Here is a 24,941-nt window from a genome sequence, read left to right as displayed (position 1 = left end):
GCACCCACATGAGCAAATATATTTTGTTTCTGCTAAATTTGGCTGGGGATAACTGCTGACCCTGCCATTGGTAGAGGCCTATTTTTCAGTGGGGTTTATTTGACAGTAACTCAATCAAATATAAAACAAATGTAAAAATCTGTGAAAACTGTTAATTAACCAACGAGTCAATCAAAAGCATTTGTGAATATCTTATTTAACATTTACAACTAAGCCAGTCAATCTGTTCTATAAGAGTTATGGTCGATACAAATTTGATGACAGCCGCTGTCAATTCAGTTGTGTTTTCCCCGTCCATCCAAAGATGCACTTTATGGTCATCAGCAATGACTTGTTAAGTATAGTAAAAGTGTTTGATTTCAATTCTAATTCAAATTATATTTTAGTTAAAGGGGTCTGATTTTATATTCTCATCATTATTTACTATATAGAACTAAATCTAAGTTAATAGTTTTGATCATTTGAAAGAAAGAAATGAAACTGGGAGTTCAATATAAAAATGTTTTCAAAAATAAAAATAAGCATTTGAATTTTTTTTTCAATTTGAATATTGTTTCGACCTTTTGAATATAGTTATTATATTCATTTTTTACTTTCATATAAAATACAATATTTGAGGTATTTTTTTAAAGATTTTACGTTTTCAGATTCAGATATAATTGTTTAAGGTTTTAAATCTCGTCTTTTCAGTTTAAAGTTAAATTAAATCTTAAGTACACCAAGTATAGTTTACGTTTTGTACTCCATTGTCATTTTCAAGTGTCTCTATCATTTCAAGTGTTAACCTTAAAATGATATAATTTTGTATCTGATCCCTGTCAGTCACTGTGGCTCACCTCAACACATTTCAGCTGTTCATCTACATCTCAAGTACATTTTGACTTAATTTTCTAGCCATCGCCTCATTAGCCCATACCTTTGCACAACACAGCCTGCATTTTATTACTGCTGACTTTCTTCCCCCAACTCTCCCCCTCCAGTAAGTCATAAAAGCCTCTCCATTGATCCACCCAGGTATCCTGTGTAACATGTAGATGCTGTGTCTGCATGTTGAAGGATTTCTGCTGTGGGATTTGGAGTCAGCTGTTTTGGGCTCTCATGTGGTGTCAGTTTTGTTAATGTGGAAGCAGTTACTCCTCTGTCTCTAAATTAATAACCAGAGAGAGATTTGTATGCAGCTATGCAGGTCCACGTGTGCTGCTGCATAATATCAGAGTGCTGAGGTCACTTCTGGCTGTGGGTCACCTTCACAACCAGCAGGGCTGAATGTATGGAAACCTTTTTAAGATTTTATACTGGCAAATAAACACCAGAAGGAACGCATTGAGCCGTGTGTAATACCAATAAACTGTGATTTTGACATTGAGGTAACGTGAGGAAAATAAATGAAAAATTAGACCTAATCTTTAAAAGATAAATAAATATGAGGTCTTTTGATATTGTGCATATATATAAAAAAAAATGTTTTAAAAAGACTTTCAATGCATCCAGATCCATAGTGACAATTTAAGGTTTATGTCCAATGAATTGAGAATAGCCAAATATATTGTGTCGCTTGTATGTCTTGTCCTGTTCAGGAATGACATTTTTTCATTGTGTTCCTATTTTAAGCTCCTACTTAGACGAATGAAAAGATCATTATTTTTTATTGTTTGTTTTTTACTGCTTTTTATTCATTCTACCGTGTTGTGTACTGTTTTTATTTTGTTCCATGCTAAATGCCTGTAGCACTTCGGGATCTGAACTCAGATATGAAGTGCGTTATAAATTAAACCCATTATTATTATTATTATTATTATTATTATTATTATCTAGTTTGAGTCATATTTAACACACATTTTTGACAATTGTACTAGTCAGTCTAAAATGTAAGATTTATTTTCTACTAGTTATGAGGTTTATGGTAGTTTCTTGTACTGGGTACATTTGGCAAACCAAATTGGTAAAATGCCTGCTTGATAAACAGATTTCATTTTGTGTTATATCTGCTATGTGAGCTTAATAATCAACTTTTTTGCCTTGTTAAATTGATACTGAGCTTTACCAACTCCAGTCTGCTGACAAATGCCAAATGGTAAAAAGACTCTCCTCCTACACTGCCGCCAAAGTAAGGGAATAAAACAGTTTTGTCTATTGATATGTTTAAAACATAAAATATATTTTATCAGTGTGGTCAGAGAGGTCTCACCTTGCCATGGAGATTCTGTTGAGCCTCACTGCCCTCCAGTATGTCCTCTCCGTCCCCAGAAGCCACTTTTCTCTGAATGTGAGCATTTTGTTCCCGTAAGGCCACGATCTGCGGGACGGCAACAAGAACACAGATTAGAGCAGAAATAGACACACAAAGTTTATGTTGCAGTTAAAGAGAGCTGAGATCAAAACTGTTTAATATGTGTTATTGCATTTCCTTCAATGTGGCTTTGCGACACAAGCAGAACATGTTTAAACATCATGAACATGAAATCAGCAACAATAATTGTTCTCTTGTGTAACACCAGTTAATGACAGTATGTCCCTCTCTACAGGAATGTATGGAAGATGGCTTTAAGCGGCATGAAGCTGAAGAACGTGAGCACTGATACAATCACTGTAATTATCATGTTGTGTGGACAGAGTGTCTCGTTTCACTACCTTAAGATACTGTCCGTAAGTCATAATGCTGTCAGAGGGGTGACCGACAACAACCATAATTACAGTAGCCTTTTCCTCAACTGACACCATGTGATTATCGCTCTCCTCACCGCCAGGAAGAGAAAGACTTGGCCGCTACTTGTCTCCAGTAAATAACTTGACGACCCTAAAACTTTGTGGTGCCTCTCGTACTTTCCAAAATAAGACTTTCAAGAACATGACACTTGTGGGATTGGGACAAATCATTGTAACTGAGCAAAAATGTCAACTTCTTGTGAGACACCCTCCTCTTACTTCAACGCAGATTTGAATAACACTACAGTATTTTGGTTTATCACACATCCTCACTTCCCTAGAACCTCAGGATATACTTTTGTGTGTAACTTGTGGCAGTCAGTTAGTCTATCTCTTTTCCCTTGGTTTTTTGTGAATTTTGGATTGTAACCTAGAATTAACAATTGAGTAACAACGCTTACATTGCGTTATCCTTCTAAAGAGGTTATCATAAACTGAAAAACTGAATGAAACAGGTAAGCACGTCTGACACTAAGGACTATTTTTTATAAGTTTTGGTATTGCCTTAACATGTATGCAATTGTGAAAAATGCCCATCCCAGTTTCTCAAAGAGATGCCTTCAAATGTTTTGTTTGTCAGTCCAAACGCAAAGATATTCCCGTTAATATGAAATCAAACAGAGAAAAAGCAGCTCCATATTTGGGCATCTGGAAACATCATTTACTGCCAATCTGCTTGAACAATTTCTTTAAAGATGAATCAATATTTAAAATAGCTGGTGATTATTGAGTTTTTCCATCAACTAATCCATTAGTCCACTAATGGGTTCAGCAATAGCTATACAGTAGCAAACTCCAGAACACAACAGCCAATACAAACGACAGTATATATGCTGTACTGCTAGCATAATGTAGTTACAGCTGCATCATGCTTCCTCTACTCCATACATGTTTGGAAACGCTTAAATCTCTGAAAACCCCAGGACTCTAAAAATCTGCATGTTATTCCTCTGTTGTTCAATTTTCTTAAAGGTCTTTCCAAGCAGCCCAGGTACTGTCTCTGTTATTCACAGATTCACAGTATAATCTACAGTATTGATACAGTTTATTTTAAAAAGGAGTTGACATTACAGTTACTGGAAAGTCAGCTTTGTTCAAAAACGCATCAAAATATGCTAAAAAAACCTAAAATGATTTTACAGACATGGCATTGTCATGAATTTTGAAAGGTGGGACAATGAAGGAATAATATCTCCCATACAAAAGGCACAGGGTTAACTCCAGCACCCGTTTATTATTTCTAACGAGGGCATACTTATGTTTCTGTATCATTATTCTGAGAGTGTTGGTAAATTCTCCACCTCACAGATCAAACACTAACCCCACCCCTCACAGAAAGGCACAACAAATGAGCTGCAGACGCACCTCCAGCTCTGAAAGTACAAAGAAGGAGAAGTTTGATGCAAAATGAACATGGCGCCTATAATTTCTTTTTTTTATGTGGTTGATCTACCTCTCATCAAAAGGCAGACATCTGACGGAGGACAAGTAGCACGAGTCGGGCCTTTTTACTGCACCGCTTCGTGATTTCCTTATCTTTCCTTAGCACTTCTGTGTTGGGTGGAGAGGACTGTCTGAGGTCATGTGATGAAAGAGAGATTGGACAAATGTGAAGAGGAATGAAGGGGGGGTTTTGGGGGAGTTTCTCAGAGTATGGAAAATTGATTTTGTCAAGGTGAGAGCTGGGAGTATGTTGCTAGGCGCTTAAATTACAATCAATCATGCACTTTGGAGCAAATGCATGTACACACATATTCACAGACATATATACACAAGTCCTGAAATACTTCTTATTTAGGAGGAAAAGGAGTTCATTCTGTTTTTGTCTGAGCCTGTGTTACCTGGGGTTTCCTTTGAAAAAAATGAGAGAGCTAGCACTCGGGATTACATCAGGCAGGATAAAAAAAGAAAATGTTCTCTCCGACAACGTCTTCCATCTTACTTACTGTAGAGATGTGATCTTATGGCTGTTTTTCTTTAAAAAAAATAGTAATCAAATCTAATTAATTTTTCTCAAGAAATTTAGTAAATCACGTAAAACTTCAAACTTTGTTTTAAAAGCTCTTTTCTGCACACAGTTTTGTTTATTTTGCATGAAAGATTTCTAAATCTGCTGTTTTTCTGAGCTCCTCTAATGTCACATACTTTATTATTATTATTATTATAGTATTTAAATCAAATCTGAAAACAGTTGTTTGGTTGCTCATATCAACAGGCTTCTCATGTCAATCAAACTGACTTTTTAAACTTTAATCTCTGATTAAATTACTTTTTTTTATGTACTTTTGCCTATTCGGTCATGAATAATCAATATTATTAAGTAATATTTATCATGGGAAATAAGGCTTTCAAGGGCTTTAAGAATATTGTTGGACTCAACAATGAACAAACATTGCTTAATAAAATACTTTTATAGTGTTTATCCCATTATTATTTTATCTCTTTCTAATTTTCAAGAGACTTTGGGTGAAAATGAGCTGTAGCACGTTTACCAAAAAGTGTCACAGTGTTGATTAATGTCCACTGTCCCCTATAAACAGTTCATTGAACAGTTTATCTTCAGATAGATTCCAACACAGTGGGTATTTCAGTTTGTTCCGTAATACCAGATTGCAATCAGCAGCAGTAATCAGCTGGTGGCCACTTAAACACCTATGAGTTTGAGAGGTCAGAGGTCACTGATTACATCTGGCATCATGACGTTGTCAAACCCCCCGCGGGGACTCAGACCTCCATCACAAATCAATTACCGCTCCGCCTCCCCGGAGCCTTTGAAGTGTGGCTGCTTTTCTTCTGAAATCCTGTTTCACTGCCTGGAGGTCCAATCCCTCATCTGTTCTCCGCTCTGACAGCTGTACTGCTAACCGTTCACCTGAGGCGATCACATGTACAGTCTCTAACCTGTGCAATGTGAGGAAACCCCACAAAGTGCTACACCCTCCACTGAGATGTCTGGCAGGTACTTTACAGTTACAAAGCAGACGTTGTCATGAAGCTGTAAAAGATAAATGCTTTAGGAACAAGCAGCCTGTCATATTCTTTTTTTACTTTTCTAAAATGTCCTCCCTTTCTGATCGTACAGAATCTAAGTTACAATAGTGACTGTTGTAAAATCATCAAATTAAGATGACATTATAAGGTGTTTACTGAGTTGGATGGTGCTTCTTATGGCATTTATTTTTAATTCAACATGTTTAAATAGTGATATGCACAGTAGAAGATGTGTGTAATAGAAAGATATTACACTCACTTACTTACTTTAAAGGTCCCATGTCATGCTTTTCTGGTTATTACCCGTCCCCTTGTGTGTTATGTAGCTTTTTCTGCATGTAAACGGTCTGCAGAGTCACAAACCCTCAAAGTACACCCTGTAGCGAGTAAAACTCTAACACAGAAAAGACGTGTCTATGATGCCCCAGAACGCCTCGTTGGAGATTTCTCTTTTTCCATTGTTTTCTTCCTGGGTATAGTGACTGACGTATTTGGGTAGTGACGTAACGTAACGTAACAGCCGTTACGTTTGGACCAATCCGCGGACTTCCTCACACACACACTCGCTGCTGCGAGGAGGGCGACTGTGTGAGCTGGCTCACTGGTGTGGGGTCGGCGAGACAGCGAGACACCGCGGCACTCAGCCTGGGCACACACACAAACTCCCAGCCAGGCTGCGGGTGTGTGTGTGTGCTCAGGCTGAGTTCCGTGGTGTCTCGCAGACGGCCACTGGGCTCACAGGGAGGGGGGGGGCAGGAGCTCCAACAAGCCGTTAAGGACAGAGAGTGAATACACATACTATACAGAGATGCTGGATGAGAAACCAATGTGAGTTTGGAACATTGCACAATATAAATCTATTTTAGTATACCTCAACAATGGAATTATGATCAGTAGAAATAGCCATGACATGGGACCTTTAATAATATCATTGTGTGATTCTTAATTGCTAATGTTTATCTATATTTACTACTTCTCACACTTCTTAACTAAGATTGGGAAAATTCCTTATTAAGAAGATGTGTTGCAATGTTGTTAGTTAGTTACACTCTATGTGCACCAACAGTATGACATTCAACATCCTGATATGGCCTCCCTAACTCCCTAAACTTCCAGAATGCTCCTTTTCATTTATAAATAAATTCCCACCACAATGTGAAGGCCTAAAAAGTTATGCATACATACGTTTTATTTATACAAATAGTTTCTTATAATCATACCATCTGGCATTCATGTTGATTTGGCACAAACAACCGTTTTTTTAAATGTCTAAATTTGATTTCAAACTTGGTAATGAAGTAAGGTATTTCTCACTGTAGCCCCCTTTATAAGGCCTGAATGCAACAACATCACAATAACGCACAGGGGGAAGTATCTAGAGGCACATTAATTACATCTGCAGTAAGTACCTCAATAGTCCTAAATAATAATAATAATAATCCTTAAAAGACAAAGTGCTTAATTTGTTTGACAATTTGACTGCAGCTTTGGACTCATACCCTAAAGCAACTATCGAAAAACCAAAGAACAATTTGCCTCTCAGACCTCCCTCTCGTCTGCACACCTTGTCAGCCGTGCTCCTCTGACCCACTCATTAGCGCACACACACACACACACACACACACACACACACACACACACACACACACACACACACACACACACACACACACACACACACACACACACACACACACACACACACACACACACACACACACACACACACACACACACACACACACACACACACACACACACACACACACACACACACACACACACACACACACACACACACACACACACAGCTTCCCACCTGCCGTCTCTATTTCTGTCCTTGCTCTTTTTGCATTTCCTCCTCTGTCTGTCCTTCCACCCACTCCGCACGCCTCTACCCAACCTTTCCCCCGCTGATTTTCTCTCCCCTTTCCTCTCCTCTTTCCCTTCTCCTCTCCTTCTCCACTCCTTCTCCACTTTTATTCTAGGCCGGAGTGTCAGACTGGCATGTCTGACAGGCTGTGAAGTGCCAGCCTGAGGGGCCCCCCCTCATCTGGAACACGAGTGTCTGCAGTGCAGGAGCTGTTCTCAGAGCTGGGAGGGGGGGGGGAGTTAGGCCACCATCGCAAAAGTCCACTCTCCTGTCAGCTATACGCCTCAGCCACATGTGCACCGTCTTATTTTGCTATATTCCCTGTACGGTTAAAGCAAGTGAAGCCTGCAGAGGTTTATGGGTGAGTTGATACAACATTTAAATAAAAACTTCACAGTATGTGTTACAGATTTCCTTCCACATACACAAGCAGTACATAACTGTGTACATTTGTTCTGTGAGTTGGAATTTGGACGCATGTTTACATGTACAGTGTGCATTTTGTTTCAATCATTTTACAAATATATATTTTCTTTTTAAGGCTTGCTTTTTACTTACATGTATACATTTCCTTCTGGCATTGTCTGACATTTTTATTCAATTTCTTTTATGTTATTTATTGGTTTCCAATTCTTTCTGATACATGTCATGTTCAATTATATATACTTTGAACATCCTGATACAAATGCTGTTCATGTATTTCAATTGTTGGTGTTGTTAGTAGCTCTTTTGTTGCTTTTCATAGTTTCAGTGCTTTTACTTGCACTTTGTGTCTGAATCGTTCTGCACCTTCCTCACAATAATCTAAAACAAATATTCTAGTGAAATTTAAATTCTATATTTTAGAATGAAAACAACCTGTGAGCTACTACTTGGCATTTGTTAAAATAACTATGAGTTCATCTTGATTGAGATTTGAATATTCCACATTTTTTATCCTAAATAAAACCAGCTGTGGCAGCTCCTACCTCCTGATTGGCTGCTGTGAGCTCCTCATCCAAGGCGGAAACCCTCTCCAGTGACACCCGTAGTCTCTCTCGTACCTGGAGGAAAAAAGTGGAAAACCAAAATGGATCAAGATTTACCAGTATATATATATATATATATATATATATATATATATATATATATATATATATATATATATATATATATATATATTAGGGCTGTCAAGTTAACGCAATTTTTTTTTAACGCCACTAATTATTTTAACGTGCGATTAACGCATGTGTATTTGTCCTCGGCCCGCCCCGTAGTTTCAGAGCCCAAAGGCTTGACGTTGTTGTTGTTAGTTGGATGGATGGTGGGAGATTCCAGCGAGAGATATGGATACAAAAAAAGGTGTTTTAAACAGCAAGCCAAGCACACAGCTGATGCTGACAGCCCCGCTCCTGCCGCTCGCTTGCGGCAGACTACGCTTGAAAGTTTGCCGGGGAGACGCCTGGACAACAACAGCGATAGCTAAATGGGTGGCTACAGTTAACATTGTGGAGGACGAGGGGCTGCGTTAGATAATTCGGATCGCATCCAACGTGTCGACTGCACATCACAGCGCATTATTTTGACCCTATGGGAACTTCAGTCTCATGCTTTGACTGTTATGAAGACAGAAGAGCGGCATTTCGCGACAACTGTAAACAGGCTTGTCTGTTTGAGCAACTGGCTCAGTGCAAAGAAGTAGACAGGGTTGGGAGAGAGTGTAAGAGAGAGAGAGAGGTTCCAGGTTGTTGTTGTATTGAAAATATTCAGGAGAATATTTGTCATTGTTCCAATGATAATAAACCAACATTTGCATAAAGCATATTTGTCCACTGATATGTTGATAAGAGTATTAAAAACTTGAAAAATATTCCTCTAAGGTACATTTAGAACAGATAAAAAATGTGCGATTAATTTGCGATTAAAGGTGGGGCAGGTAAATTTGAGAAACCGGCTCGAGATACACTTTTTGTTATATTCCATGGAATGCTCTTAACATCCCGATAGCAATGAATATCTTAAGTTTTGACAAAAGATCCCTAAAAAAATGTCATCTGTGGAAGCTGTAGTACTGTAAAAAGCACGACCAATCATTTTAGCCGGCCCGGCTAAAATAACTGGATGGCCTACCTGCCTGTCAGCCTTCCATCTGTGCACAAACTTATCTCGTGCCCTCATTGGTCATGTGCGCGTTCGAGTGTGTTGGAGGAGGGGCTCTGTAAGGAAGTGGCAGATTTTTTCCGGCTGTGTATTTTCAAATTCTAGCACACTCGAGCTGGTTTCTCAAAAATTACCTACCCCACCTTTAATCACGATTAACTATGGACATCATGCGATTAAATATTTCAATCGACTGACAGCCCTAATATATATATATTTACTCTCGAATTATCTTAAAACTGACAGCAAAGGGTCTGACAGATCAGACGCTCCCATTGCAAAAAATCCAGTCAAGGCAATAAGGGGGTTAACAGAGCATACGACCCCTCCTCTTTCCTCCCTCAGCCTGACAATATCACTTTGTTGTGGCTTCAAAACGGCATTTTTTAGGCTTTTATTGCTTTAAAAGCTGTGAGGATATATCCCCTCCTAAGTTCCTCTGTGAACTCAGAGCATCTTCTTTTGGGATTCTGTCCGCGCACCGCCCAATAGGATGCCGGATCTCAGAGGAGCTTGATCCTTGATTAGAAGTGAGCCGGCCCCCCTGCCGCCCAAGACAGCTTTTATTTCGCCGAACAGCATGTGGTTGGGCATGCTTTATAAATGATGGCTTTTAGAGGAGAGGATGAATGGATTACAGAGCTGCTGGTGATATATCACACAGGGGGCTTAGGTCATACATCAGCAGGCTGTGAGGAGGCAGGAGGAACGCTTGGTTGGATGAGAATGATTACACACATTTGGAAAATATCACAAAATATAAAATCCAATGAAATATTTAAATGAATGGTTGTCAATTTGGTTGGAAGGCAACTTTATGCCTTCCAACCAAATACCTACCTATAACAATATGAGAGGAGACATGAATAGAGTTTGGTGCTGCTTAATGGACAGAAATGTGATCTTAAATATCTTTACATATGCTATATACTATGAAAAATGTAAGCTTGATATCATGTGCTTTCTAATTTGTTTACTTTTGATGATTTTACGACTTGGTATTCACTTGTAATGCTAAGGGTATTAAGCCCCAAGATTTATTTGCTTCTTTTCTTTTTAGATTCTTTTTTCTGCCGCTTTGTTTATTGAGCCAACTAAAATGTAAAATCTGATAGTAGATCCTTAATTATAGTTTTAATTGCAGATTTAAACGACCAACAGGCTGATTGCTAATACTTATGTGCTTGCCTCTTGGACAGACACCTTGAAATTAAAAAAGTTGCTCTAATGGAGACTTTTTCATTGTTTATGAAACTATCTCAACATTCATCCAATCAATTTATACGGACATGGTGCAAGAAAACAAAGTTAGTTTAAGCAGGAGCGCAGAGAACAAAGTGTATAAAGATAATATAGTCCTCTTGTGAGTTATCCAATCACATCACCCCTAGTCAAAGAAATAACTATTCACTTTATGATGAACAAGTTCCAAAATGTACAAAAACAAAAATAAGTCTTAAGGTATAAATCCTATAAAGTCACTAATGGAGCCTTACCTTCTCATCTAGGGCTTTATGGTGTTCGAACAAGGACTTGAGCGCTTTGAGGACCTCGACCTCGCTGGAGACCCCCGAGGGGGACTGAGCCTGCCGCTTGACCACCGTCATGCGGAGCGACCGCTCGTGTCGGGACACAAGGCACTCCAGATGCTCCAGCAGCAGCTGATGAGACACAGGGGGAATCACTGTTAATATCATCATCATAACCACCATCATCATTGGAAACATTTTAATTCTCCTCGCAGCAGTCTCATTAAGTTATCTACCGGTCAAATGTGGGAATAATGCAAAATGAGAAAGAATTAGCTGCACACCAAACTTAAGCTTAAGCTATAAGTAGTATTGCAAGCGCTGGAAGAACAAACAATATATTAATTTGTGTTTTATCAGGCTCCCTCAAACAACATAATGAGGCTACCATATAAATAAATAAAACAATTATAATTCATTCAGGCTTAATCTTAACATTTGTGGATTAAGAAAATGCCATAAAGTACCAGTCATTTAAGGTAATAATGGCATTTTTTAGGGGGGAAATTTGCTGTATGTGTAGCAGCTTTTCAGTAAAGGTATGAGAGGTGCAAGTAACTGCAGTGCCCAAAAGGGAAAATGCTAATGTAGGCTGCAAGGTAGCATGTCATTCAACTGCCAGCAGACAGGTTTGAACGGACAGAGAAGATGGGAAGCAGAGCTAGGGGGAAGACTGTAGGAAAAGAAGGTAACTACAACACAACAACAACTACTACTGGGAGTAAACAGCCAGGATGTGACTAGGAGAGAGAATACCAGTTTGGCTGCAGAGATAAAACATAATTCATGATTTGTTCTTACATTTTCTGGATCAGAATATAATCATCTGTCATTTCCCCTTGTGAATCACAGGTGCCAGATCATTGAAACACTGAAGCAGTTTTGAGGTGATGCACTTTATTCCCTGGCGGATATTGTCCAAGGACATATACATCTCCAAGATAATAATCTGGTTTGGAGAGCTCAAAATGACCTCCCCAATATTTTCTTGGAAAAAGCTTGCTGTTTTTCTCCCAGATTAATCATTTTATCTCTAGTCTGAACATCCCTAACTGAACGCTGACCAACAAACTGCAGATGGATTTAATGTATTCTGTGGTTATCCACTGGTAAAGTTACCGCTCGGTGCACTAAAGGAAGCTGCGAAAGGAGACTTAAGTGTCGTATCTTCACTTGTTTATCTTGTACTGGGAGTCTCATCAGCAGCCATACTACATACTCCTGCAAACTGTGGAATTAAATCAGAACAAATATTTACCCTGAGTTCTGTCTTAAAGGTCATCTATTATGCAAAAGGCACTTTTGATGTCTTTTATACATAAATATGTGTTCCCAGTGTGTAAGGAGACTCACAAAGTGTCAGAAAATACAACCCTCTCTCTTTTCCTCCTTACCCACATCTCGAAAAACGGGGATACTATGGAGCTGATCCAGATTTGCTGCGGACTTGACGTCATATTGGAAATGCGTGACGTGTTTCGGAAGTAATATGGTTTGTGTTTAGATTAGCAAGCATTGCTAACACTCAGAGCTAACGCTGTACTGGAGAAAATATGTGTAAAGAAGCCAGATAAATGCGTTATCTGTTTGGTATTTTGAGCAAAACACTTCAGAGACATGTTTTGTATAGATATGGCCATATAATACATTGTTCAAATATAGTATAATATGGGACCTTTAAGTGATGAATTCAGTCCTCCGGCTCTCTGCATGACTCTTGGATGGAATGATCGTCTAAAACAGCTGATAGAGTTAACTTTTCTCTCCACTGTCATCACATCTGTTGTCAGCTCCTCTGTCCATTAACTGCCTGTACACGCCTTCCAAGATTTAATTATGAATTGTAAAAGCCTACCAGCGACAAAACCCAGCTTAATTAAAAATGCTTGGTAATTGCCCCTCAGAAGATTCTAAGTGATAATCAAGTGCGAGAAAGAAAATGACTTTTGTCCGTCTCCGCCTCGCCTCCCTCCTTTCTGTTGTTTTTTTCTCGCTGTCGTGCTAAAATCTTCTGCCTACACTCTGAGACAGAGTGCGAGAATGAACAGCCACACTTAATCAGCAGTGGGGATGGAAAACAGGGTCTTATCTGTCAACAGCAGAGTGTGCTTACTGATTTAAAAAGCAAATGTTTTTCATTGAAGATACAGTCCGTCGGTTCCACAAAAATCGAGCAGACCTGCTAATGTCTTCCCATCAAATACTATGACCTGGACACTGCAGGGCATCAGTGCCATTTGGACTTAGTGTTACGTATGAGCAGCCATCCATAAGCAAGTGGAAAAATGCTCAGGCGGAATGTGGAGAGCTAATGAGGTATGTTTGTGCATTGGAAACAGACAGTGGTTGCTTCAGTGCCTCTGCAGCTTTGAAAGCGTAGCAACAGATAGCTTAAGCTTCCTCATGACTCAGTCTATCGCAGTGTGCAGCAGGCTTTCTGCAGCACACACAAACATTTGGGCCAAGTTGTGCAACTCATGGAGTTCAAATGTAAGTGGCCTGGATATCAAATAAAGAATCATAAACCTTGTTTGTGGTTTAAAATGTCAAAACAACATTGAGGGATTGGCCTGCTGAATGCCTCAGATAAATTGCCATCATAAATCAGTGGCAGATTAATGAACTGTGAAAACGAATTAATTGGTGGCAGTGGAAACAGTTTAGAAAATGTTTTAAGATGTGTGTCAATGCTGTCCTCACCCTGGTGTTGTTCCTCTCCGCCTTCAGCTCAGAGATCTCCTCCTCCTTCTCCAGCAGCTGCTCCCTGCAGGCGTTCAGCTCCTTGGTCAGTGCAGCGAACTCCTGAGAACAAAAAGAAAGAGAGGAAGGCAAGATTTAGAACGGCAAGAAACCTGCAAGTACATTGTTTTTAAACAATCCAAGACATTTTAAGTGATGAGTCTCAGATGAGTACTATACAACTTTTATTTTTTTGTCGGTGTTATGTTTAATGGCCAAGGTACAGTCGGAACAGGTGGGTTTTCATTCTGCATTTGAAGATGTATACATTTTCAGCATTTTTTGGGGAGCTTGTGCTAGAATTTTAGAGCCAAAATATATATAGCTCACAATCAAGCTACACCACAATGTCATCCTTCTTTTGCAGCCTACAGAATACAGTTTTATAGCTCCATAGTTAGACACAGAGATGTAGGTGGTTTCCCTTCTGGCAAACACGCTACTAATACGATTCCTAGCATATTATATTAGCATATGATCACATTTAGAACAGGTCAACCAGGCCATTGACAAAGGTTCATCTATAGTTCAGTAAGGGGGAAGGATTGAAAAGTCGAATGTTAGTCTACGGGAGGAAGAGCATTGGTGGATACAGCGGTGCAGGCAGGGAGCCAGGTGTAGTGGATTTACACCTCCACCCCCCTGATGACAGCACAAAGGACTGGAGGAGAACTACTGACCGAGCACTATGAGAAACAGCTGAGATTGCAGTTTTAGTCACACTAATATTTTTCGGAGGCAGACAGAATAAATGATCTCCTTGAGGTGTACTTCAACGGCCTGACTAATACTACTGAATATGATGATGATGGAAATAATGATTACAATAATGATGCATAACAAGAATAAAGAGAAGGAGGAATAGGAGTAGAAGAAGGAAGAGAACCTGACACCTGCATTTACCTGTAGGGATTATTTAAGGTCTATTTTATCTTGGAGCAAGAAGGAGGAAGAGGAAGGGAGAGTATGAGGAAAGGAGGGAAGAGGAAAAGAAGGAGGTATAGAACAAAGTGAAAGGAAGCAGGGAATTTTGAGGAGGAAGATTAAGAGAAGAGCAAAACAACAAAGAGAAGAATGAGAAACAGAGGAAGAAGTTGGGAGAAAATAAATGAATGATAAAAGGGGGAAAAGGATGAGAAAAGGAAAAACACCAGTAAAGCAAAGAAGCTGAAGAACAAGAGAAGAAGGAGGAAGATAAGGAAACAAGAGGAAGAAGAGGAGGAGCTCCTATCAGTGGAGCTTAAATTGTGTTTGCACTTGAATTTAAATCAACACCAAACAAACTCATGCCAACTCTCTGTTAATGTGGCCGATAAATCTGAAATGCAGCATGTTGTGACATTTCCTTCAGTGTTTCTCTCTCAGTCCAGTTTTCCACCGGTGGATACGGACAAAAGATGCAAACACGCCTGAACTGCATTTATACACCAATCACTGCCCGATCACCAGGCTGCTCCAGACCCAAACCACAACAACAGTGCCCCAGCGTTACTGTTTTCCTAAACACAGTTTTGATTCATTCTGTAAGCATGTGACAACAACACTAGTAAACAAGAGTCAGGCGAAGAGACAGCCTGTCGCTCAGGAAGACTTCAGACCTTCGTCACCGGTCTAAAATAAGCGAGCAGCAGACTCGTCTCTGGAGCGGGTCACATCAAACATCAGACACACTGTCTCTGTGACTCATGAGTGATGGGTTATATATTAATATAAAACCAGTTGATGTGACTCAATAACCACTATGCTCTTTGATTGCAGAAAAGAAAGTGAAAATTGTGTGTATATATTTAAGCATGCAGATTGTATATATTTCTGCAATGCTACACAAACAAGACCTACATACTGTACAATGGCCTGCCTCTCAATGTCAATGGATTCATTTAAATGTTTTATTTAACCTTGGTCAGAAAAATACTAAAAGACTAAAGCATTAATTGACAAATTATAAATAATCGACCATTAAGTAAAAGAAGAAGCAATATTTACTTCTTGTTTGCAGGTTTATATTTGTTGCTATTCTTATTATTTCGTGTAATTTAAAGAATTTTTGGGTTTTGGACTGATAATTGGACAAACAAGCTATTTTAAATATAACAAAGGTTCTGGAAACTGGTAACAGACATATACAATACATATATGAACTACAATAACCACCTTGCGGTTGTATGCCTCTGCCAAGTACCCAAGTTACAGTTTATGATCTTGTTCAAACAAAATTTCACTTTATTATTTTTTCCCATTAGACATTTGAGCAAAATGTTGGTAATTCCAAAAATTGTATTTTATGAGGTCACAGTGACCTTGACTCTTGAACACAATTGTTTTATTTTAACCAGTAGTCCAAGTGGACCTTTATGCCAAGTTCGAAGAAGCCACTTCCAGGCTTTTCCTGAGGTATGCCCTTCACAAGAAGGAGATGGAGAGACGTACATAAATATGAGTTAATAATACATCAATTCTCAAAGGCTTTCAGAAAAAGACCACTAGTGATCTGTCTATATAAATAGACATTGTTATTGAAAATCCATATACGATCTGCCCTTCAGGAGGCCAAGATAATAACATACAAGCTCAAGGAGGTGGGAACATACCGTGTATGATAGCTACAGTGGTGCAACAAATGCTTACAGAGCATAATCCATACGAAACACCATGAAAATGCCCAAATTACAACTGACTTACTTTGTGTTAAGTGATAGCTTTGCAAAAGTCAAGTATTCACTTCTGTAACTAGAAGTAATCAAAACATTCAAAGGAATATATCATATCTTTCCTTATTATATCATATCTTTCCTTAACAGCTGCAGGATTTGGTCATAACTGTCTTTAAATCCAGTTCATTTCCAAGTGGATAGCTGTAGGCTGTTGTTGGTGTTTTTCTAATTGGATGGATGTGAGACCATTTGCAAAACTGCTGAAACCCATAGTGGTCATAAATGTTTCTGGCGTGTTCATTTGAGATAACGGTCTGTGTTGTCATGATTTCATTATCTTCTAATGAACTAACATTGTGTGGTGCTCATGCAAGTTTATTGGATGTACAATCTAATTCGAATCCAATATAGCCCTTCTGTCCTGGAACATGTCATTGAGGGAATGGGGCGGAGAACAGTTTTTAATTGGGCTTATATTGCTGTTAACTATAAAGCAGTGAAATGGCTGTATCATGCCACCTGAGACCAAACAGACTACCAGGCATTACATTGCTCGGAAAGTCAACAAGACCAAGGTCAAACTGTCCGGACGAAATGTGTCTATTATACGTAAGGGCTTGGTGATTTATCAATTACATCATCTACAGATGAAGATCAGGTCAACTGTCACCACCCATCTGTTACCATAGCAACAGAAGATGAGGGGAAAAAATGGTTGGCGTGGTAACCAATTCATCTCTGTAGAGAGTTGACCTACAAAATAGTAACACAATGAGAAAAAGATAACAGTTTGTTAAATCAGATTGTAGAATTGTAAGTGTTTTAGGATGTATACATTTGTTACATTTTAGAAAATTCTGAATATATGCACGTTGATTTGTAATATTGCATATTACCATTTACATTTATTTAGCTAAATATCCATTATTTATTGTTCTTTGTCCGACAAAATGACCCCAAATTCCCCACAGCAATCTTAATACCTTTTCACTAAATTATGTTGAATATAATCTGAAAATGAATCTCTTGTTTCATTATGAATAAACAAAACACTTCTCTGCCTCGCCGCGTTTTCCCAACTTGGTTTGTGTGGTAGGTCAGGCACAACAAAGAAGCTTAGCACTCCCAAATCTCCCCCCAGAGGAGTAAAGCTAATCACAGCCACCTTCTCTTAAGAATAAACCCTTCTGCAAATTGCATCATTTGCTTTAATGCCGGTGAGACCAAACAATCCCTGCAGTGCTACAAGAATATAAGCTCCAACTTCCCCAGCAACAGCCTACAGTAAATTCTCCCTCAGAGCAATCCCTTCTCTAAGAGCTGAGTTAAAGAAAAGGTGTGACCCTTGGGACGAGGACATGTTTAAGACGGCCTCTTCCTAAAGCTGGCAAGAACCTGATAGAATATGAGATGAACTGAAACAACATGTCATAGTGGCTTACGGAATATCCTTTAAATGCCTACTTTAGAGATATTATCTTTCCAACCCACAGAGAGAAGTTGTTCCATATGCATGACGATGTTCATAAAGAAACTGGATACTGGTCACACAGAGTGTTAGCTTAGTCATTTTGTAACCTATGCTGACCTATGCACTTTAATTAACTTCTTCACGCTCTATGAGCTAGGCAATATCTCAAGCCACAAGTGGAACAAATCTTTATATGTACAGTCTATGTTACAAAAACATAACAGGCTTGGAGGGAAAAAAAATGTATAGACACGCTCAGACAGATATCAAACAAGACATAACAAGGCTCTAAAAAGACAGCCATTTACCAGTAGCCTAAGCTAATAATGTATTGGTAAGATAAAGGGATTTCTAGCCAAGTATATTTAACTAGATCATGAACTAGTGCGACACTTTGGGGAAAAACTCCTACTCTCCTAAATGCTTACTTTAAAATGAAAAAACAACAACACCATTCTCACATCTATGTGTCAAGTATGAAGCTAGCATGGAGGCGATTAGCACAGAGAGCAGGGGTAACCTGCTACAGTAGCATAGCTCTTTCCAAATCAACACAATGTGCTTCAGGATTCATTTAGTAAATTGTTGTTGTTTAATCTTTACAAAAACAGTGATGTAAAAACAACAATTCATCAGTCATTTGTATACTTTGAGAGAGCATGGAGAGCTAGCTTGTTTATGCTAGCTAAGCTAATTGCTTTCTGAATAAATCCATATCCATATATTTGTATCTGGTTAAAAAGAAAACTGGAAAAAGTTTTTAAAGTAATGATTTATACTGACAACAACGTCTTACAGTCTTTATGTGTTATTATTGTTGTACTATAATAAAAAAAGAATATAGAATGATTTAATAAGAGCAGATCAGTCTTTTCCATTTACATCACACTCTGGTTATGTTATTTAAGCTGTATCCACAAGTTTTGGCCACCTCTGTAACATAAACAAATAAATAATAATAATACAAGGTGTCACATGCTTAACCTGACACTAAAATATTCACAATATTGTAAATGAGGCAAAGGGAAGTTTGCTTCCATTAAATGATAATTGTTTTGCTCTTCAGGAAAACACAACCTGCTGAATCTTTATTCCAAGGAAATGCTGCTTCCTGGCACTGCTCTCATAAATAACCTGAAAATGGGATGGTAGGACTGAAAAGATAGAGAGAAACGAAGGGCTGAATGCACTGTGGTGGAAATATGACCCATAGAGCACGGGCAGGAGTATATCAATACAAGGTGAAGATGTACATGAAGGGGGTGGCATGACAGAGCATCGTACGAGTTAAGTGGCCTTTCACCTCTGCTGCTGGTTTTACAAGTCGTGCTGAGGTACTAGGAAATGTACAGCACACACACACACACACACACACACACACACACACACACACACACACACACACACACACACACACACACACACACACACACACACACACACACACACACACACACACACACACACACACACACACACACACACACACACACACACACACACACACACACACACACACAGACACACACACACACACACACACACACACACACACACACACACACAAGGTTGGTGGGACCCTGGGGATGTTTGACAACTCCCTCAGGGTAGGTGATGAGAGAGTCGCTGATATTCCTCGCTGTCCAACTGTGATCAGCAGTGGCTTCTCTGGGTTTTGGATAATGAGGAGGTTCTGATAGCTGAGTCGGCTGTTTAATGAGAGCCAAGTGAGCATCTACATAGTGTTAGCTATGTGTGATGTGACGAAAATCTGTGAGGCTTTCTTTCAAATGTTCTCCAAGGTCATTTCATCAGTGGCCAGTTTTGATGAAGTGTTACAGCTTCATTTCATAGTCCACTCAAACACCTCGGAGGAATGAAATTCCACTTGGATGGGCTGAGGTTTTGCTCCAAGCCTCTCTCTCTAGCACTATTTTACCCATGACCTGCTAGACCATTACACCCCCACCCCCCCAACTCACTCTTCCCCCACATCTCATTACCTGGGCAAACTGCCTATACTGCAATATGTCAGGTAGTGTGTGAGGATGAGGATGTGTGTGTGTGTGAGCATGGAGTCTTCCTGGAAGGTAAACTCTAAATGAGCTGGTGCAAAAGGCTTCCTCCCTAAGTGGGCCGACTGTCGGACAAAATTACAACTATATTATTTTATTTTATTAAATGGAGGAGTCGTTCTTGCAGGCTGAAAACAAACCCTGGCAATCCCTCTCAGGAGAGACAGAGAGGACAGCATGCTGGTTCACCGAGTGAAACACAGCGAGTAGCTCAGAAAAAAAGAAAAGCCAAGCCTCAAGAATCTTTGTGGATGGGACGATGAGCAATATCATCTGAAACCAACAGCAGATTCAAAGAACACTTATACAAAATGAGCTCTGTGAATGCATTGTGTTTCTAATTGGGAAAAACTACAGTGTAATGAGCAAGCACAAATTGAAGCCTTATTTAGATTTGTGTTTTTTTAATCACTGAGTTTCAGCAAGATCCACTATACTGCAGCACGTTAATATTTCATAAACAGTGTTATATTTACAGTGTGAGACCAAAGAGAGGACAGGACAGAGGGTGGGTGTAAATAAATGATGAGAAGAGCATCCTGCTATTAATACGAACGCTTGCATTTCCCACAGTTAACAAATGTCAACACATGTTCAAAGTGATGCTGCGCTAGAGGGAACTTATATTACTGTTGGCGCATTCGAGGAAAATAAATGAAAACCTGCAACTTTAAGCCTGCAAGTTGATACATCAGTTGATACATTTATTTAAAGGTAGGGTAGGTAAGAATGGAGAAACCAGCTTGACTGCGCTAGAATTTGAAAGTACACAACCGAAAAAAATCTGCCCCTTCCTTCAGACTTCCTTACAGAGCCCCTCCTGCAACACACACGAACGCGCACATGACCAATGAGGGCACGAGATAAGTTTGTGCACGAGATGGAAGGCTGACAGGCAGGTAGGCCTCCAGTTATCTGCCGCGGGCCGAGGCAGATAATTGGTCGTGCTTTTTACAGTACTACGGCTTCCACAGATGAAATATTTGTATGTATTTATTGTCAAAGCATTTAATGTATTCATTGCTAACGGGATGTTAAGAGCATTCTATGGAATATAACAAAAAGTGTTTCTGAAGTGAATTACCTACCCTACCTTTAACTTAACAGTGTATTTTCTCAAACAAAAGGTTTCAAACCTGTACGTTTTGAAATGAAGTCGAATTAAATAGATGATGGTAAAAAATGTGTAAATAGCAATAAAATAGTCTTTTAGAAGGAAGTTTACCCAGAACTAGAGCAACAAAATACATTTTGCAATACAGCAATATCTCTTTCCTGAAATGATGACTCAAGATAACCCACAGACTGATGTAAGCAGTTTCCTGTTGGAACTATTTTCTTTGAGCTGTATCAATGTCCATAAGGAAGCGTGCGTCTACTCATGAAGACTTGTTTTAAAGGTTTTTTGAATCTGACTCTTGTGAATCTGTTTGCTAAAGGGAGAATAAACCTTTAAAAAGTGAACCTCAGATAGTAACTACAGCCTGCACTCCATTCAGGACAGGTGCCAGCAGGTTTTGTGGCCTACATCTTGCTGATAAAGAAGAATCGGCCACAGAGACTCTAGATGGGACACCGAGGAGCCGGAGAGACCTTGAAGAGCAGCAGCTGCACACGAGTTTCTGCTCAGCCAGCTCACTCCTCAGCGTTAAATATTCACGAAGGTTATCCGTGCTGAGCGAGCACCTTCTCTCCTTTACAGTGACGTGCCTGTGAGCTGAGGGTGTGCGACAAGTGTTACAACAAAAGCCAGTCTTAGGCCTAGGCTCCACGGGAACGAAAACGGGTTGAATCCGCATATTTCTCATGCGTATAGCCCTTTAAGCTCGACGACGCCGTAACGGAAACGTAGAAACAGACCCTGCAAACGACAACGGGTCCAAAGGTGGATAGATCTGGGAACGGAGCGCTCTGGGGGGTCCAACGGGGCCGTGTGGTCGCCTATACGGTCATCCGTTTCTGATAATGACAACGCAATAGCCCCGCCTCTCCCCGCCTCTGCTGCTCACCCCCGCAAAAGTACACTGCACACTGAATTCAGATTATTTATCTTTATCTCGATATGGACATAAACGCGAGTGAAGTCTAATCTGACAGGACAGAGACACGCAGCTCCTCCCGCTGTGATGCAGCGGGAGCAAAACACACACTTCAAGTCAGATCATCACCCTTAGCTATTTTAATTACCTCTCAAACTACCTAAACTAGTTATAAATATGTTTATTTTTACTGTCGGGTCACTCATTACAGGATCAGCTGCTGCATGAGACAGACACTGACGCTGTCAGAAGAGAGGAAAAAGAGACAGGCTCTGTGTATTTTATGATTATATATCATTATATCGTCGTTATTCATTTGTTTTAAAGCTCAATAAATAACAATGAAGACCTTTGACCGGCACTTTTATAATTTTGTCCGGAAGATTTCAACTTTAACACACGTTGACCGGCGAAAAACTCTGCCCAGTTCCCTCGGCCCCCACCGCGGAGAATAAACAGAAGTGCAGCCATGACAACCATTCTTCTTCGCTGCTTTTGTGGAGGAAGTTGCTGCTTTTGTGGAGGAAGTTACAGCTCCACGTACAGGCTCGGCATATGTACTGCAGCTTTTCCAGCGGTTGGATGTAAACGGAGCCGTCTCGTGGAGCTTGACACAATCCGGTGTATATTGCGTGTAGGCGGAAGCTTTTTTGCGTTTGCGTTTGCGTTACTCCGATGCGTTTTGCCGTATGCGTTCCCGTGGAGCTGGGGCCTTAAAATGAAGGCTCTTCAGGAACCATGTAGTTGCCTTTCATCTATGTATCTGTCAAAGTAACACCAAGGACACACCAACAACCACTAACTCTCACCTTTGTGAGATTCTTAAAGGCATGCATATTCCAGTGTGTGTGGGCTCACTCGTCCTTGTAAAGCCATCACAACTTCAAAGAGCTGCTCCAACATTCAGTACGATGATTCAATATAGATACAAAGAAGCTGTAGGGGGGCATTGTGAAAACATCATGCTGAATTGTTTTTTTATTCCCAACACAGGAAACACTTTCAACTCGATAAAGCAATCTGATTTTATATCTCTTGTACATGTCCTCCAGAAATATCCACATAAAATCTTATGGCACTAACAAAGGGTTGATCATCTTTTGCATAATGAACCAAGCAGAATTAATAATTCACAATTAACCATTCACTTAAAACGTGCCAGACATGAATAATGAAGGAAACTGCTGAATTGTTTCGGTTGAATAATGCATTGATTTTATACAGCTTGATTGCAACTGATTATTTTTTGGAATTGGGCTGTGAAACTTTTTAATGAATGCGCTAAAAGAGACATTTCTTAAGAAGAGAAAAAGAAAATGGCTGTCCTGAATGGACTTTGCACGACCCTGATGTTAAGTTATATCGGGACCAGAAAAACAACAGCGGAATGAAAAACAGCTACTTGTTTGTGGCAGATTATTATTTCAGTTTAGGCAAAGCAGACATGTACAGCACACACCTAAAAAGGGAAATAAAAGGTCGGTACGGGTGTTTATGTGTGAGAGTTTGATGGTATTGATGGTAGGAGGGTGTGATTTACAATAACCTCTAGCTGGCGAGGTAAGAGGGGTCGACTCTATGCTGTAAAGGCCCCCTGAGGCCAATTCATAAATCTGAGTGGGGAAATTACAGCCTGACAATTTACTACCCTTCGAGTGCCTAATAACTAATTTTGATCCCTTTGAACTCCTGTAAGAGGACGTTCCAAACGACATCATCCAATCAGAACATGAGCCGCAGCCTTCGGCCTGTAGCCCACAAACCTCAACAGAATCTAGGCTCTGAAGGTTTACAAAAGCGGATATTTGCTTTAGTAGAGAAGATAGGTGTGGGGGGGGGGGGGGTTATTTTGTACTTCATAGAGGTAAAAGCACTCTGCAATTTCAGGGTTTCAAAGGACATGATGTTACCATGGATGAATCATCCGAACAGAAGGTGAGTGATTTAGTCCAACTGCTCTGTAAACAAAAGTAAGTAGTGAATAAAATTTGTCATTTTAAATCAATTGACGTGTCATTATTTTGAATTGTAACAGCAACACCTTATGCATTTCCACTCAGATTAGCCTATTTGCCATGAAAACAGTTGCTGAGGCTCATGGGCATTGTAGTATTTAGAGCCAGTTGTCACACCAAAAAGTACAATTATTCAATAATAGACAAATTATAAATCTGTAGTATTGTTGCATTAGTCAGAATAATACTATATTTCTATGCTGAAGTACACCCGAGTATATCCTTAAAAGGATTCTTTGGAATGGGAATTTACAAAATAAATATTTATTTGCGTCGAGGATAACTTTTGTTGAATGCACTGTGGAAATCATACAACAGAAGTGCTGTCAGTACAGGAGCTCCTCTGACACAAAAGAGATCTGCCTGGATGTGTGTGTCTTAGGATTTCTTAGGGCAAATTCAAGGTAAAGAAGCAACAAACCTCATCTCCAGATGGATAATAGGGCTCTCATTGGGGAAATGAGAGACAGGCTATGGAAGAAAGTATCCCATAGGCTTCCCCTTTCCAATAGAGGCGCTCTCTGGTGATGTGCTCAGCTCCAATGTATGGCTCCCTGACACAAATTGATGCCACTGCAATGCGTGGTGATACTGTGCCCATATTAAAAAGGTCAGGGAGGGGGAGAGCGTTTTATTACCCCATGAGAATGCCTACTCTCTGTTTTCCACATGTAATGTCCTGTCACGCTCCTCTCATTTGGTCACAATAA

General features: G+C 39.7%; 1 protein-coding gene across 1 annotated transcript in view; it reads right to left on the bottom strand.

Moving 5' to 3' along the window:
• ppfia2 (PTPRF interacting protein alpha 2) overlaps positions 1-24,941 on the bottom strand; it is a 158,487-nt gene that overhangs the window by 36,832 nt on the left and 96,714 nt on the right. The window contains exons 3-6 of the mRNA XM_034133513.1: positions 13,939-14,040; positions 11,206-11,370; positions 8,539-8,613; positions 2,189-2,296 (exon numbers count right to left, since the gene is read on the bottom strand). Of these exons, the coding sequence (XP_033989404.1) occupies positions 2,189-2,296; positions 8,539-8,613; positions 11,206-11,370; positions 13,939-14,040 (450 nt within the window). The remainder of the gene's footprint in view (positions 1-2,188; positions 2,297-8,538; positions 8,614-11,205; positions 11,371-13,938; positions 14,041-24,941) is intronic.

This window comes from Trematomus bernacchii, unplaced genomic scaffold, assembly GCF_902827165.1.
Source record: "Trematomus bernacchii unplaced genomic scaffold, fTreBer1.1, whole genome shotgun sequence".
Taxonomy (NCBI): Eukaryota; Metazoa; Chordata; class Actinopteri; order Perciformes; family Nototheniidae; genus Trematomus; species Trematomus bernacchii.
This window is presented reverse-complemented; position numbering and strand designations above follow the sequence as displayed.